The sequence below is a fragment of the Rhinolophus sinicus genome, linkage group LG16 (genome assembly GCF_036562045.2).
Source record: "Rhinolophus sinicus isolate RSC01 linkage group LG16, ASM3656204v1, whole genome shotgun sequence".
NCBI classification, from domain to species: Eukaryota; Metazoa; Chordata; class Mammalia; order Chiroptera; family Rhinolophidae; genus Rhinolophus; species Rhinolophus sinicus.
Genome location: NC_133765.1, coordinates 25,378,311 through 25,393,974, shown reverse-complemented (window position 1 = coordinate 25,393,974; position 15,664 = coordinate 25,378,311). Strand labels below are relative to the sequence as shown.

The following is a 15,664-nucleotide window of genomic DNA, read 5'->3' as shown; positions in this document are numbered from 1 at the left end:
AAAGATGGCACCTGACACACAGTACACCCTAGATTATTACATCAGTGCAATGAGGTCAAGAGGATCAAAGGCAGCTCTCCCAACCTCACCAGGAAAGGCATCAGGCCACCCCTCTCCCCTGGCCAGCTCCCCATCCATTCACTCTCCCTACTCTGTCCACGGCCTTCCCTGGCTGGCTGGCTTGATCCCTTGGCTTCAGAAAGTCTGAGACATCCCATTTCCATACACACAAACATTACAACGAGCAATGTGACCTAAAGTGCAACAAAGAAAACCTGAACCATTAGAAAGACACCATTGTGTGGCCTGGGGAAAACCATTCATGGCCGCCATTTTGATTTCAAACCTGGTGACAGAGCCCATGAGGTGGGTCACAAACCCATCACAGCAAAGCAAGCGGGTGAACACACACAACGCTGCTGGAGTGGCTTGTTTAAGGCCCCATCTCCAAGCTGGTGGCTATTTTTATTTGTTTTTGACAAAATTGGAGACCGACCAACATTGGCTCTGACGGGCTGACCTTCAGCCGGCATTTGTTCCAAAGTAAGTGTGAAGTGTGGAGACTGAAATATTCCCTGGTGACTTTGGAAATGGCTTCAGGTACAATCAACTACACAACAGAGCTGTCAGCCAAACACCAAACACAGTCAGCTGCTGAAGCACAAGACCAGGCAGAACTACATTCGGAGGGAGGAAATAACATTCTCCAGTGTCACTATGAATGGAGCAATGGGGCATCTCGCTGAATCTCCACAGCCCTGTGCCAGGGAGGCCATCATCTCCCGCTCACGATGAGGAAACCGAGACTCAGAGAAGCCCACTGATCTCAAATCACACAACTGGCAGGCAACAGAGCTGGGCTTCCAATGTGACTCTATCTGACCCCCAGAATCTAATTTTGAGGAAGAAAACTTACGGAGATAAATGGAAGTACCTCTATGGTCTGGACTTTAGAAACTAAGCACTTGCATTTGAAAGGCAATGTGTGTAACGCAGGGTTCTCAACTGGGGGGGAGGGGGTCACTGTGCTCCCTGGGGACACATAGCCACGTGTGCACAGTTGGTTGTCACAACTTGGGATGTGCTACTGGCATCTCGTGGGTAGAGGCCAGAGATGTCGCTCAACATCCTGCAAAGCTTCCAAGACAGGCTCCACCACAAAGAATTATAAGGCCCCAAATGTCAACAGTCCTCAGCTGAGAAAAACCCTGGCCGACCAGAGCCGTAGCTCAGGCTTTGAGTGGAATCTACTACTTATGACCTCTGTAATCTTGGGAAAGTTGCTTCAGTACTGGTATCTCGGTTCCCTCACAGGATGAAAATATTTAACAATATCAGTAGGAGCTGCTTCATGGAGCGTGCGTCCAGGTTCAGCACTGGGCCTGGCCTACATACTCGTACAGGAAAGAGCTTTAGCTGAGGTGTCTCTCTGCAGGGGAACCATTGTAAGGGCCCCAGGATGGTGTCATCAGTCTAGGGTCCTGGCATTAACCAGCGCTAACCAGCGCATAAGTCCCCTCCCTCCCTTTTCTTTTGTACAATGGAGGGGTAACTGCAGAGGTGATGAGCTAACGGAAGTGAAGGCCTATCACCACACAAGTAAGCAACAAAGGACATTGTATAACCCTATACAGGCTCATAACTTTACACTCATCTTTGGGCTCCCAGATAAATGGACCTATGGAAATATCTCGGGCCACCTGTCCTCTCAGCACCTCCTGGGATGGCCACTTTGGCTAGGCCAGGGGTCTGGTGTCCATAAACTGTGAAGGAATACAGTCAGGCCCATTCGATTACATATTATCTATGCCTGCTGGTGCAGTAAACAGCAGAACTGAGTAATTGTAACAGAAACCATATGGCCACAAAGCTGAAAATATTTACTATCTGGCCCTTTAGGAAAACAGGTTTGCCAATTTCGAGTTAGACAGCGGTTTTCAACCCTGACTGTACACTCCATCACATGAGAAGCTTTAAAAACATACTGGGCTCCACCTAGATTAATTAATCATCATGCCTGGGAGTGAGGGTTTGGGGGGCACTCAGGCATCTACATTTTTCAAAAGCCCCCCCCAGGAGTAGCAGCTGAATGGCTCAGTTGGTTAGAGCGCGAGCTCTTAACAAGGTTGCTGGTTCAATTCCCACATGGGCCACTGTGAGCTATGCCCCCTACAACTAAGATTGAAAACGGCGACTGGACTTGGAGCTGAGCTGTGCCCTCCACAACTAGACTGAAGGACAACGACTTGAAGCTGATGGGCCGTGGAAAACACACTGTTCCCCAATATTCCCCAATTTAAAAAAAAGTCCCCCCAAGAAATTCTAACATACAGGCAGAGATGAAAACCACAGATAGATCCACAATCAACATTTCAACATAGACAAATGATCTTGGGTGGGTGACTGACCAGGCCTGCTGACCAGGGCTGCTGACTAGCTGGGTGGCCCCCTTTGTCTGGCTGAGCCTGAGAATTCCCAAGGCAGTGACATCACTCATAATGGAGCATCATGGGACTCACTGAAGACCAGATTCTTCCGCCTTCCCTTCCCCAACTTTATTTCATCCCATTCAAACTCAAGTCTCTTTCAAGAAGCCCATCTCCAATCACGCTGACCCACATGCATTTCTCCATTCCCTGAACTCTGGCCCTGTGGACACACCGAGGGACGCCGGTCAGCATTTTGTTCTTGTTCCTTCATAGATGATCCAGCCTTCAGAACAGGATCTCAATGCCTCTTGACTCCACAGACCTCTTTCACAACAGAATTCTGCCGTTACTGCTATCAGTTGTGCAAATGTTTGTGTCAACCTGGATAGCACTCAAGGCCAGCACCCCCCGAGGGCTGGGCATCAGGCACAGTGCTGGGCTCCAGCTCTGAACAGTCTCAAGAACCCTGTAAAGCTCTATTAGGATTAGCCCCATTGACAGATGAGGAAACAGGTTCAAAGGGCTGATGGCATATGCTCAAGGTCACACAACTCAGTGGCAGAGGAGGGCTGTCTAACTCCATCTTTTTACCAACTCTAAGCTAAGGGAAGAACTGTGCAGTGACCCACTAAAGCATCTTCACATTATTATAAATACGGTAACCACATGGCCTGAACTTGCAGGGACAATTCCAATTTCTCTCAAGTTTATTCTTTTGGATTAAAGTGGTTTGTGAAAGGTATTCTTTTGGATTAAAGTGTACGATTAAACGCGATTCATGATTTATATGTTAAATAGACTTAATAGCTTTATAGATCAGAAAAGAAAAACCTGTATCCTTCGTGAGCTACGTGGCCTGCTTTGGGTATACTCCAGGACTTGAGTATTTCTGCCAGAGGAGTTAGATCAGGGCTCCAAACGTGGAAGAAATGTGACCTCTGTGCTCAATAAATGACTGAGTGCATAAGAAAGACCCTGACCCTGCCTCTCTGCAGGCTCTTTGCTCAGACACATCCCAAGAGACTCCAGGAGGGTCCCCCAAAGACTCTGTTAGTCTCCTCTGTGAAAGGATTGAACAACTGCAAGGTCAGCCTCCCTCCTGGCAGGCTGGCCGTATGTCTGGAACATGTCTCTTGCCCTTTCTGAATCCCCCATCAGAGGAATTAAACAACCACGGCCCTTCCAGCTCCAAGAGTCCTCACTCCCTAGAATGCTCACGAGCTGCAGTAACTAGTTTTCAGCAAAACTTTAGTCCAACATTAGGAAAGTCTTCTTATTTTTGAGTTGTGCTCTTAAAGCGGTAGAAACTGGCTGCCAATAGAGAGCCCTTTGGGCAACAGCCTGAAAGTGAATCCCAGTATATTCTCACCGGCACTGAGAGACTGTTTCCTCATCTGTAAAATGGGAATAATGGCACTTAGCGCCCCTGATGGTGTTACTGAGAAAACATCCAGCTCTCTCACTGGATCAAGAGCTCCTAGAAGGCAAAGGTAATGTTTCCCAAACATTTTTGTGTCCCTTCCTGATCCCAGATGTAGGCCTTACACATGGGGGGTGTACAGGGACTGTTTATGTACCAGGTAAAGGTATCCTGAGAAAAGAGCAAAGAATGGGGACAGAGACTTAGCAACCAAGCTGTCCTTCATGGTGCTGGTTATTAGCAAAAAAGGAGAAAAAGCCCAAATAGCCACTATTTATCGTGGATTGCTTATACATTTTAAGGTATATCCACTTAGAGGAACACTACAGACCCAGTAAAAAGCATGTTGTAGAACAAAGATTGGCAGTTGTTTTCTGTAAAGGACCAGATAGTAAACACTTTAGGTTTTATAGCCCAGGCAGTCTCTGTCCCACTACTTACCTCTGCCCTTGAAGATTGAAAGCAGTCATAGACAATTCATCAGTGATGAGCATGGCTATGTTCCAATAAAACTTTATTTGTGGACACTGAGAGTTAAATTTCATGAAATTTTCATGTTACCAAATAGTATTCTTCTCTTAATTTTTTAACCATCTAAAAGTTAAAAACCATTCTTTGCTTGCAAGCCAAACACAAGCAGGCTGCAGGCAACAGTATGCTGAGCCCAGTGGTAGAATATTTAATGTCGACTGAAAGAGCAAGTTACAATACAATATGTTCTGTATACTTCCTATGCATAAATTAAAACATAACTGCACAGTAAGAATGGATATACAGCAATTTTAATAAAGATTATGATGGGGCAGTTATGGGTGATTTTGGTTCCTCCTTTCTGCTTGTCTATAATATTCTGAATTTTCAAAAACAAACATAGCATCATTTCAGTCACTTAAAAAAAAAAAAAGCCATAAAATGAAGACAGAAAAGAAATCTAGCAGGTGGGGCTAAGAAGCACAGAAATGCCCACACTGACCTGCTCAGAAAATAACCTTAAATGTGATACCTGCTCAGAAACACGTTGACTCGCCCAGGGCTTAACAATCACTAGGTTTCAGAGACCTGCCTTCCAGGACCATCACCTTCATCAAGGGTAAGGGGAGGAAGAAGAGGAAAGCGAAAAGGGGGAAAGCGTGGCCCCCGCCAACCGGTCAACCTTGACGCACCTACAGTGTGCTCCAGAGCGCCCTCCTCCAATCAACATCACTGCCAAATCCGACCTCCGCTTCAACTGCCAAGGCCAGCTCGTGTTTTTGCAAGGCGGGCTCCGTCGCCGCAACCGACAAACTGAAGCCTGCACTTCTTTGGGAGGAGGCGGGGAAGAGGGGGTGGTGCTAAGAGGACACACAACTTGACTTCGCGAGGGGGCCAGGAAGTAGGGAGAACGCTGCATAAGTTTGTAAAAGATAACGGTTATTAAAAGTGCAACCTTACTTACTTTACTTTGCGATCAGGGAAACAGACCTTGCACTTGGCAGGGCTCATGTTGACCGTCCCGCGGAGCAATCCCACCAGGCTCCAGCTGGGATGCGGGGCATGCACCCCCCTAACCCCCCGAAGCAAACCCTGGTCCCGGGGCCCAGCGGGGCAGCCAGATCACGACCGGGAGGAGGAGGCGCTGTCCTAGAGCACCTCTCGGGCCGCGCTGTACAGCAGCCTTCAGGAACCCAGCTTCGCGCTGTGCTTCCTCCATCCCGAAATGCATCCTGCGCGCAAGTGTCGGAGGCGGACGCGCCCGCGCCCGCCCAAGCCCCGCCCCCAAATGGAGACCTCCTCCGCAGAGGGTCCCGCCCCCTGACTAGGCCCCGCCTCTCGTCCCCAGACAGGGTCCCGCCCCCCGAGCCGGCCAATCGCCGAGCCGCAGTTGACCTTGAGCGCCCGGCGTGGGTTGCCCGAGACTTAGAAAGATCTCTCTTGCCTACTTTCCTCCCTGACTCCCAACTGCAGTAGAAGAGTTCTACGACGGCCTCCCCCTACAGATTGGCAGCTGCAAAAACCTCGCAAGCAATTGAATACACACACAATAGGGAAGTGGTGGAAAATAAGTTATTTAAAATGTGAGTCAGCTGTCACCACGGCGCCAGGCAAAAGCCCCCGTAATAAAGTCAACTTTTTGCTTCCAAGATTCTGTTTTTGCTTATTCTTTCACCTCTATTTCCAGGGACATGTATGCTCTATCCCCTTGCTTCTCCCCAGTGGGCTTCTAGCACACACTTTGAACCACCTGGGTCCCCTACTAACCTGAGGCCTCCTAGACAGAAAAGGACCCCAGACAACCTGTGAAGCTTCTTTTGGGGAAGACTAACATTTGCTGAGTGCCCTTTTATGCCTTTGTCTCATTTAATTCTCGCAGCATTACTATGGGGTTCCCCCCCCATAATGCAGATAAGGAACTGCAATCCAGAAATGCACGTATATTGCCCAAGGTGACAGAGCTGGTGACTTGAATCCAAGGAAACTGATTCTAGTTATTATAGAATGAATGAATGCTTCTCCAAGTAGTTATAATAAATAAAAAGGATCCAAAATACTGCAATAATAAATGTAGCCTATATTTATAGCAAACAAAAAATAATGTAAATGTTTGCAAATGATTCCCTTCCAAAGGCATAGTCAGCGCCACACCTCCAGGGGGCGCCGTCTACACGACCAGAACGATAACAGCGACGTCCCCCTGGAGTTTGTAGAAGCAGCCGTGCTGAAGGCACTGATTAGCTGTGCTTTAACCATAATGTTAAATAACCTTTCAACAATAGGTTTAAAAATAAATAAAACAGGTGAACAAAATTCTCAGTTCTTCAGAGTTTCTAGAAGATTCTTTGTGTCTTCAGTCCCTCCAAAAAAAGGAAACCCACTACTTAGGCTGCTTTTTTTAAAGTTTCAAACAAAAACCAAAAAGTATTCATCCCCAAATGACCCAAATTTAAATGTAACCACCTCAAAATAAGGAAACAATTAAAATCAGGAAATGGTGATATTTCAAAACATCCTACCCTACCCAAAGTCAGTTAGGATCATGCAGGAGAGAATTCTCACTAGTTTACTTGCATTGCTCTAGGTTTTTGTTCTCTATTGACAAAACCCTGACATTCATTGAACACTGTGTGGGTATTGTAACTTCTCTCCTAATGCAGCCTTAGAGACATCCTAACACATCTAGCTTAACCCAGGGCTTTGAAAAAAGGGATTTCACTCAGATGGTTGGTCTTTGCGTGTCATCACAGTGATAATGATTTGGATTTTTCTCTGCCTGCATTATTAGGGAATAAAAGATGAGGAGGAAAGAATAATATACACCCCTATGCATAATACCACCTTTATACAAAATCAATATTTGTGATTTTCAATGAAACGATTCAAAATTCACTGCACTTACAGTCTCATGCTGTAAGCCCTTCTCCTCAGATTTATCAGAGGCTAAATTTAACTTGTTGGTATTGCAGAGGGAAAATCCAGGTCAATGACAACAACACTCACACACAAACACACACATTCCACAAGAAAACGTATGTGTCTAGCAGCATGATAGAAAGACCTGAGCAATGATTGACCTGGGGCCTGTCCCTACGTGCTGTGTGACCTTGAGCAAACCCGTTACCTCCACTTCCTCTTCTGTAAAATCATCCACATATAATGTACTTTCATTAAAAGAAAAATAAAATACTCCCTTCCAATATGTGATGAGGGAAATGTTACATTAAGTATGGAGAAATGAATGATTTTTCTAAAACAGGATGCTGATGCTTAAGGGGAAGGGGAAAAATAAGAATGTTTCATCGCTCTGCACCCTGTATTAATAGCCAACCTCCCCCGAACCTCAATATCCATTCCACAAATAGAACAATGAAAAGACAGATATCCCTTTTATCCCAGGTTCCCATAAAACATCTTAGGAGTTAAGAGATTTGAAAATGGGGTTTCTGCCAGCCCCTTCCTAAATGAATTGATGAATAAATAAAGACATTATAGAAAAGATCTGTGGCATTCCATTTAGGAACAAATAAAAATATTTATATATGGTTTAAAATGTTATGACCTGCTCACAGAGCTGAGGAGAAGAAGTACAGATGGGGACCATGAACAGGAAGAGGCTGGGGAGACACCCACTACAAGCCCAGCTAGGATGCTATTTGGGACAGGGAGGGTGATGCAAGGTCCCAGCTTGCTTTCTGGTGTGCTTTCACTGCCAGGCAGGGCCCCCTCCTTTATGTCCAGACCCCACAGACCCTCACTCGCCTTCCCTAAACCTCTCTTAAACTCAACACTCCCAGCGTGGAAGTAAGCAGTCTGGGAAATGGCAGGGGAAAGAGCCAGCAACTGTGTGCTGGTGTGTATTTTATCCTTGTATCAGGGCACCTTCACATGCCTTTCCAATCCCTCTTCCTCCTCTGTGGACACAAGTTGCCATACCTTAAGAGTGTACGCCTGCTGGCTTTTGAGAGTAGCCATGGCCACGGCCAAGAACTTTGGGAGATACCCATTCAACAACTGACAACCATGGCAGCCTGGGACCATCCACTCCCCACACTTCCTCCCGTGTGATCTCAACACTAGTATTATCCTGCTTCAACAGAGAAGGAAATTGCAGCTCAGAGAGGTCACGGGACTACTCTGAGATTTGAACCCAGACATGTCTGACTGTGAGTCTTGGGTCCTTATTATGACACTGTGATTTGCATGTAATGACAATGACTGCCGGTGGACACTGCTTTAAGAGCTGTGCTCATAGCAACTCAACTAAGCCTGACACTGGCCTTGTGAGCTGGGTACCACTGTGGCCTCGTTTTAGAGGACGGTGAGGCACAGAAAGGTGACAGCGTGGCCGATGGCTGAGTAGAGGAGACAGTGGGTCAGTTGTCAGTCAGCCAGCCTCCAGCATGACCACTCTTACCCACTGCACCACTCTCTCCACTTAGGAAAGGAAATGCTCTGGGCTCTTGGCCACTCAGGCCCGTACCCTGGCCTCCCTGAGGGCAGTGGTCGGTCTCACCATCTATGCGTCCACAGTGCCAGCCGCAATGCTTAGCACCCACCCAGCAGAGCTGCAATACATGCTCCCAGCCAATGAATGGAGGGGACAAACCTGAGCTTCTCTGCTTGACCATTTCATCTCTTAGCTTGTCCTTAAACTTGCTTGGAACCCAGACTATCTGTGGTAATTGGCCAAGGGGAAATGGTTATAAATTAATAAGCTTTTTCCAGCTGCTCTCTTATCCCCATCTCCTAGCTCCCCCACCCACCTCTCCACACACACACACACACACACACACACACACACACACACACACAAAGCAAAGACTGTTCGAGCCACAGAGGGCCTTGGAGCATCCAGTCCAGCCCAGAGAGGGTAGCTGATGCCCCAAGATCACACAGCTGAATGGTTGCCCAATAAATTGTCCTGTCTCTTGACTTTTCCCACTGATGGAAAGAAGGAGTTAGAAGGAAGGTGGAGATGCCATTGCTGGAGCCCTGGTTAGGTGGCAACATCAACACTCGGAATTCACAGACCACTTATTTTTTTTTTTATGGACCACTTTCCAATTTGCATCTGCTAAGGGTCTGAGTTCAAACAGCATTCTGGGTCTATGGTGATCTTGCTGGGAGACCTTGGACAGACCCCTGAACCTCTCTGGGCCTCAGCTTCTCATCTAGGAAGTGAGATGACTGGTTCACTTTTATTAGAAAAAACTAATGTTTTTTCTAATAAAACATAATAATAATGTTTTATTATTAAATACTGTTAAAACCTATTATAACAATATTTACAGCAGAAAGTTAGAACACACAGAAGAAAATTTACTGATAATTATACCACATAAAGACATTGATTATTAACTATTTGAAGACATTCCTTCCGGTCTCTCCAACCATACATACACATTTATTAAGCACAAGCATTTTTTGTGCTTACTATGTGCCAGGAATGTTCTAAGCACGTTACATACACATGTCCACAATCCCTTATCCGAAACTCCTAGGGCCTGATGTGCTTTGGAATTGGGGAATTTTTGAAGTAGGCAAAGCTTTATGTTACACATTTTCATGTTACTATTTCAGCAGCAGAAGGCATGAATATTCACACACAAAAATGAGATAAATAAAGACTATGAATAACTTCACAATTATTCCAGGCAGGTTTGCGGTGAAATGAGCTCACCAGCAACTTATGAACTTGAGTTTCATAACGTTAAATTTCAGGACTGAACTGTGCAATCCTGACCCTGTCCCATCCCACTCAGTTCACAGATGCACCCTATAGGGCAGAGCTGTTAGGGTAACAAACTAGTAAGGGGGCAGCTCTGAACCCCGTCTCTTACCCCAGACCCACTGTGCACTAACCATACCCCTGCTTGTTAAACAAAATGGGACAACCCCGTTACCTTCATTTCATGGTATGTGAACATCTATTTTGCCACATTATGTCACGTTCTCATCAGCTCTATTTCTAAGCGTTGCATGGGAATTCCAACCTTTGGGGACAGTTTCCAAGTCTAAGGAAAGGACAAGCCCCATCCCCTGGACTGAGATGAACCCAACAGGGAAGAGACTGGCAGGGAGGTCGGGGCTGAACAGAAAACACAAAGCCATTGGATCTATAATCTTAGCCCTTGTCAGATGGGAACATGGAAGGGAAGGGGGAGATTACACAAACATATTAAAGGCAGAAGAAAAATTCAAAGGAAGAGTTCAACCCCAGAGCTCATCTCCAAAGTCACGAGATTTATGCAAAGAGAATTTTCTGAAAACAAAAAGTCTACTGTCGATAAAGAGCAACAACAAAATGCCTATTCATTCGTTCATTGATGCATCCATCCACTCGCTCATACACTCAACCATTCATCCACCCATTCCCAGACTCTTTCATCAAGTGTTTTACATGCCCCCAAAAAACAGAATTCTGTTTTTGACAAGTTGGAGTTGCTCGTTTCATTCATGAGTCAGGCAAATTTTTTTTCTTTTTTTTTTTTTTTTTTTGGGGGGGGGGCGGGCGGGGGAGTGTGTCTGGCAAATATTTATCCAAAGTCTACCATGAGCCCACACTAGGCTAGGTGGTCAGGAAAAACGGAGACCCCATAAACACGGCCCTGTTTCCATGGAGCCTGCAGTCAATTGCAGAAGACAGGATGCAATCAAATAAACAAATGAGGAAATTAAAGACATAATCTCAAGGAGTGGTTAAGTGTTGTGAAAACAACACAGAGGGATGGGTCAAGAAACTGGGGGTACGAGGGGAATCCTTTAAAGGTGGGAGGGGGGCAGGGAAGGCCCTCAGAGGGGGTGATTTTGGTGGGCAAAGAGCCGGAGGTGGAGGCAAGACTGGCTACAGAATTATGGGGAGCCCCTTTTGGGGGGGTTCAAAAGTTATTAAGTTATTAAGACTCTCAGGAGGGTGACAGCAGAGCACGCAACTGCCCAGGTCACACACCACCGTGGAGCAGGCCCTGGTGGGGAAAAGGGAGCATTTCAATTCAGAGGACACAGCAAATGTAAAGGCCCAAAATGAAGCTGCCCGTGTGAGTATTCTGGGATGGGGAGGGCCTGGTGGGAAGAAAAAGACCCCTTTGCAGACTGCTTCAAAAAAGTACTTCCTCGCAAACCACCACATCAAACATGCACATTTTCGATCCCTGTCCTAGCCAGACTCCCAGGGGGCAGCCTGGCAGGGAGGGGTGGAGGAGGCCACAAGGTGACATTCAGGGCAGCAGAGAGGCCAAGTGGCTCCAGAGGAACCTGCAGGAAGCAGGGAAGGGCCACAGACATATGTTTCTTCTTTGCTATAGTTTCCACGTGAGGAGCTCAGAGCCAAGGAATAAACTCCTCAGGCCTTAGTTTTCTATCTGAAAAACAGGAGAAGTCAAAGCAGCGCTGGAAGGATTCGCCCTAACCCCTACTCGCTCCCATTTTGCAGAAACTGAGCCCAAAAGTTGAGATTTGCCACAGAGTGCTGACGACCGAGCAGCTTATCAGGGAAAAACACAATAATGAAGGGAACTTCCTGGAACTAACAGGGACTCTTTGTCACCACTTTACCTTCTATGTCACTCTTCATTTTCTCAGTGCTCGAGGTGGTTGCAAGCAGCACGCCAGCCTGCCCACTCCGCACTCGATGACCCACATCTGAAAATGGCCTGAGCATTTGACCTGCCCCCCCCACCACCACCCCGCCGGGAAAAGGCGTCACCACTTGTAAAAGAGAAGCAACCCAGCAGTGACCCTCCACAAAGCACCACTCTGGAGGGTTTGTTTTTTTCCTTTTTTTAGGGGGGTAGAGGGTTCCCCTGAACATCCCTTCAGAGAGTTGGCCCAAGGCCCTACAAGTAATGTGAGCAGAAGTGTCAATGGGGGACCCCCAAACACCAGGCTACTGAGATCCCCGAAGATGCCAAAACACCAAAGCGAAAACTCGACAACAGGATAGCAGAACACTCAGCCTTGTTTGGAAGCATTGTTTGAAACTGGCTGGAACACACAGGTTTTGACGTCATTTTTTTCATGCAGCCGACTCCCAGAGGCAGCGGCAGGCACTAGGACAAGTTTTGAAGCTTTGGCTCTCTGAAGATAGGTCTGCATGGGATTCTCACTCACTAGAAACAGGGAACACCTGCGGGTCCCCTCCATCGGAGGCTCCCCTCCCCCCCATTCCCAGAACTCTGTGGAGGCTGGAAATGGTCCTCACAGACATGCCAGTATCTTGGGAAGCACCAGCAGAACTACCGGAGTTGCCCCAGATACTAAAGTTCTAAGTTCCCAACTCTGAAAAGCGCATTGATTGAGGATAAAAGAACTGTGTCCGCAGTGAGCTTTGTGGCCAGAGGTCACACCTCATGGGGCTGGTCCAGCCTCCTCATGCTACAGCTGAGGCATTGGACGCTCAGAGAGGGTCAGAGACCTACGTAAGGTCACACAGCACCGCAGTCCTCCCTGTGTCCATCGCAGCCCTTTGCATCCCCCACCACCCCATAATGCACCTTCTTCTCAATGTTTGGTGCCTCTGGTTTATAAAAACCAAGATCCCTTTGCCCCTCCCTCTGTCCTTTACTGGGACAAGGCAAGGATAAATGATTTTACCCACAATGCTGAGTTTCTATGCAATGAAGACACAAGGACAGAAAATTCACTTAATATCACATTTCTGGCTCACGCCCATGCAAAGGTGAGCCCTCAGTTAAGTATCTTTTGCCTTCATAAATTCACCAGCTCAAAAAAGCTGTGGGTGAAGCACAAACTAGAAAATCCCTCAAAATGGTAGTGGAAGACAGTGAGTAGGGAGTTGGGAGACTCGCCACCTCCCCTCCGTATCTTAACCTACCGTTTATTGACTGCTTTATTCTCTTGCAAAGTACCTTAGAAATAGTTCATTTAATCCTTACAACTTTCTGAGAATCCAAGCCTCGGGAGAGCAGAATAATAGTAATGATGTTATGATATTGCAAGCCTATTGGCTTGGTTAAGTTCTTAATTAGCACCAGCAGAAATAATTCACACAGTTGGTTCATCCTTACCCATTAAGGCTGGATCTGCACTAATACAAGAGCCAGCAGCCCCATGAGACTATTTAAATTAATTAAAAACAAAATTTTACATTTAGTTCTTTAGTCACACTAGCCACATTTCAATCTCAGTAGTCACATGTGACTAGTGGGTACCATATTGGCCAGGACAGTTCTAGAACATTCCATTCTAGAACATTCCATCGTGACAGAAAAGTTCTGTTGGCCAGCTCAGGTCGAGTTTGAAAGTTGCCTCTTCCAAGAGCTCTTCCCTGACCAGACCATATCTTTCTAAACTAGATCCCCTCAGATGTTCCTTCTCCTGTACTGTTTCCTCCTTGGCATTGGGACACGCTTGGAAAACGGTTATTGGCTTATTTGTGATAAAGATGAACTGGAACTTTAAAGAAATATGATCAGGCAGTGGGGAGGGGAGAGTGTCTATGGAGGAGCTAAGGCTAACGGAAGTTCACATGAGAACCCTACAGGAAGAACTCTATGGTTCTAACTTCCTTTTTCCCTTCCTTGAATACCCTTCCATCTTGGCACACTGGCCAGAATGTGCATGTAGCTTGCTATGTCTGCAGGCACTGGGTTGCAACCCTTTTCTTTTTCCCCGAATAAATCCTTTTTGGTGATGAAATACCCAGTAGATAGTATTTTTAAGTCGACATCTGTTAATTTGTACATTTCCCATCTCCAGGCTAGATCTATCTGTCTTGTTTCCTGCTGAAGCTATTGTGATAACAGTACCTTGCCGCCCCTCCTACTTAGGTACCACTTAGCAACCCCCCATTGGACATTCACTTCTAACATCATCTCTGGTGTTCACCAGTTTCGGCAAATTGATTCAATACACTGATTTTTCTCTGATCCCGGCTGAAATTGCCACATTGAGGGAAAGGACAGGGTTTGGAGGGGACAGAATGTTGGGGACTACTGGAGAGGGCACACTATGGCACAGTGGAACCTGGGTTCAGCAGTGCAACAGACCTGGCCTTGAAACTTGGCTCTGCCACTCCCTAGCTGTGTGATCTTGCTACTTTACCTCCCTGAGCCTCGGTTTTCTCATCTGTAAAATGGGGATTGACCAGCAGCCTTGTACCACTGTTACAAGAGACAACTAGGTCATTTATATGAACTGTAGGTAGAAGAGGGGTGGGGAAGCTCTGGGTAAATTTGAGTGGTGGGTGAAGTGGGTACTGGTGGCCGAAGGACAGGCCCAGGAAAGGAGCCGGGGAGGAATCCATTGCTGATTGAGCACCTACTTGTACCAAACTCTGTGCATACTTTACAAACATTCTCTCATTTAATTCCTTCAACATTTTGCAGATGAGGCATGGAGACAGGGAGAGGTGAAGTGCCATGCCCAAGATCACACAGCACGGGGTGGCAGAGCCGAGGGCTGAACCCAGTTCTGGGTCTGACTCCAAAAATGGTGCTCTTTGTACCAGATACTGAAGCCTGTTCTTCCTTTTACCCTTCCAGAAGCTCCAACAGTCTTTCCCTGAAGATCTCCGCATGGGGAACACTTACATTTTCTGTTTGTTCTATCTCCTACTTCCAGGAACCAGGGTTAAAATTAAGCTCCCTGGGAACACGCTATCTATGGAAGAGCCCATCTCCTGGCCCAGGTTTTTCTCATTTTGGTACAGTGAGTACAAGAGCTGCTTCAAAGAACAACCAGGAAGATTCCACCCCCAGGCAAGACAAACGGGAAGGAGGAAGGAACCCTGGGAAGGAGCCGAGTTCTCCCCGCTGGCCAAGGTAAGGTTCTGCCTCTTTTCTTGTCTCCTACGTTTCCCAAGTTTTCTACCTGGATCTACTGTATTCCATTTGTAATCTGGGAGTGGAGGTGGCAAACCTTGATAACGACAACAACAAGAACAAAAAAGCCACCACCTGCACCCCTGGGATCGTCCCACCTGTAATGGATCTATAGGCATTTGTTTCCAACAATCAAATTGGAGGATATGATTACAGTATTTGAGTTTCTGTTTTTTAGGCATCACTGGGGGAAGGCGTGCTTTTCCGTTGTTTGCTACCTGTTGAATGAATGTCTCTTTAGGAGGCTGGGACTCTGACCCACCCTCCAGACTCCCGTCATCCCTTGTGGCTCTGGCCAGCCTCAGCTCATTCGGCTTAAATTATAACTAGTCACATACAAGGTCATCTTCCCCAAATAGGCTGATATCGTCTAGAAAGCCAGTTTCCTAGCCAGGGACCCTGTACACACAGGAAATGCTCCATAAATGATTTTGAATGGCGGGAAGGAAGGCAGGAGGGGAGGGTAATGTCCCCTGCTTTTCACAGACCATATTTCCCCG

The 15,664-nt window shown here is 46.7% G+C and overlaps 1 protein-coding gene across 22 annotated transcripts in view; it reads right to left on the bottom strand.

The window, feature by feature from the left end:
- The window catches only part of ACACB (acetyl-CoA carboxylase beta), a 107,524-nt gene that overhangs the window by 76,762 nt on the left and 15,098 nt on the right, over positions 1 to 15,664 (bottom strand). For 2 of the 22 annotated variants that reach the window (XM_074321674.1, XM_074321677.1), the window contains exon 1: positions 5,285 to 5,547. The exons of 16 other annotated variants lie outside the window; for them this stretch is intronic. In XM_074321674.1, coding sequence (XP_074177775.1) covers positions 5,285 to 5,331 — 47 coding nt within the window. In that variant the 5' untranslated portion in view covers positions 5,332 to 5,547. Of the gene's footprint in view, positions 1 to 5,012; positions 5,066 to 5,284; positions 5,548 to 15,664 lie in introns of those variants that run through there. 4 more of the 22 variants (XM_074321678.1, XM_074321673.1, XM_074321675.1 and 1 more) reach the window with 4 other exon arrangements.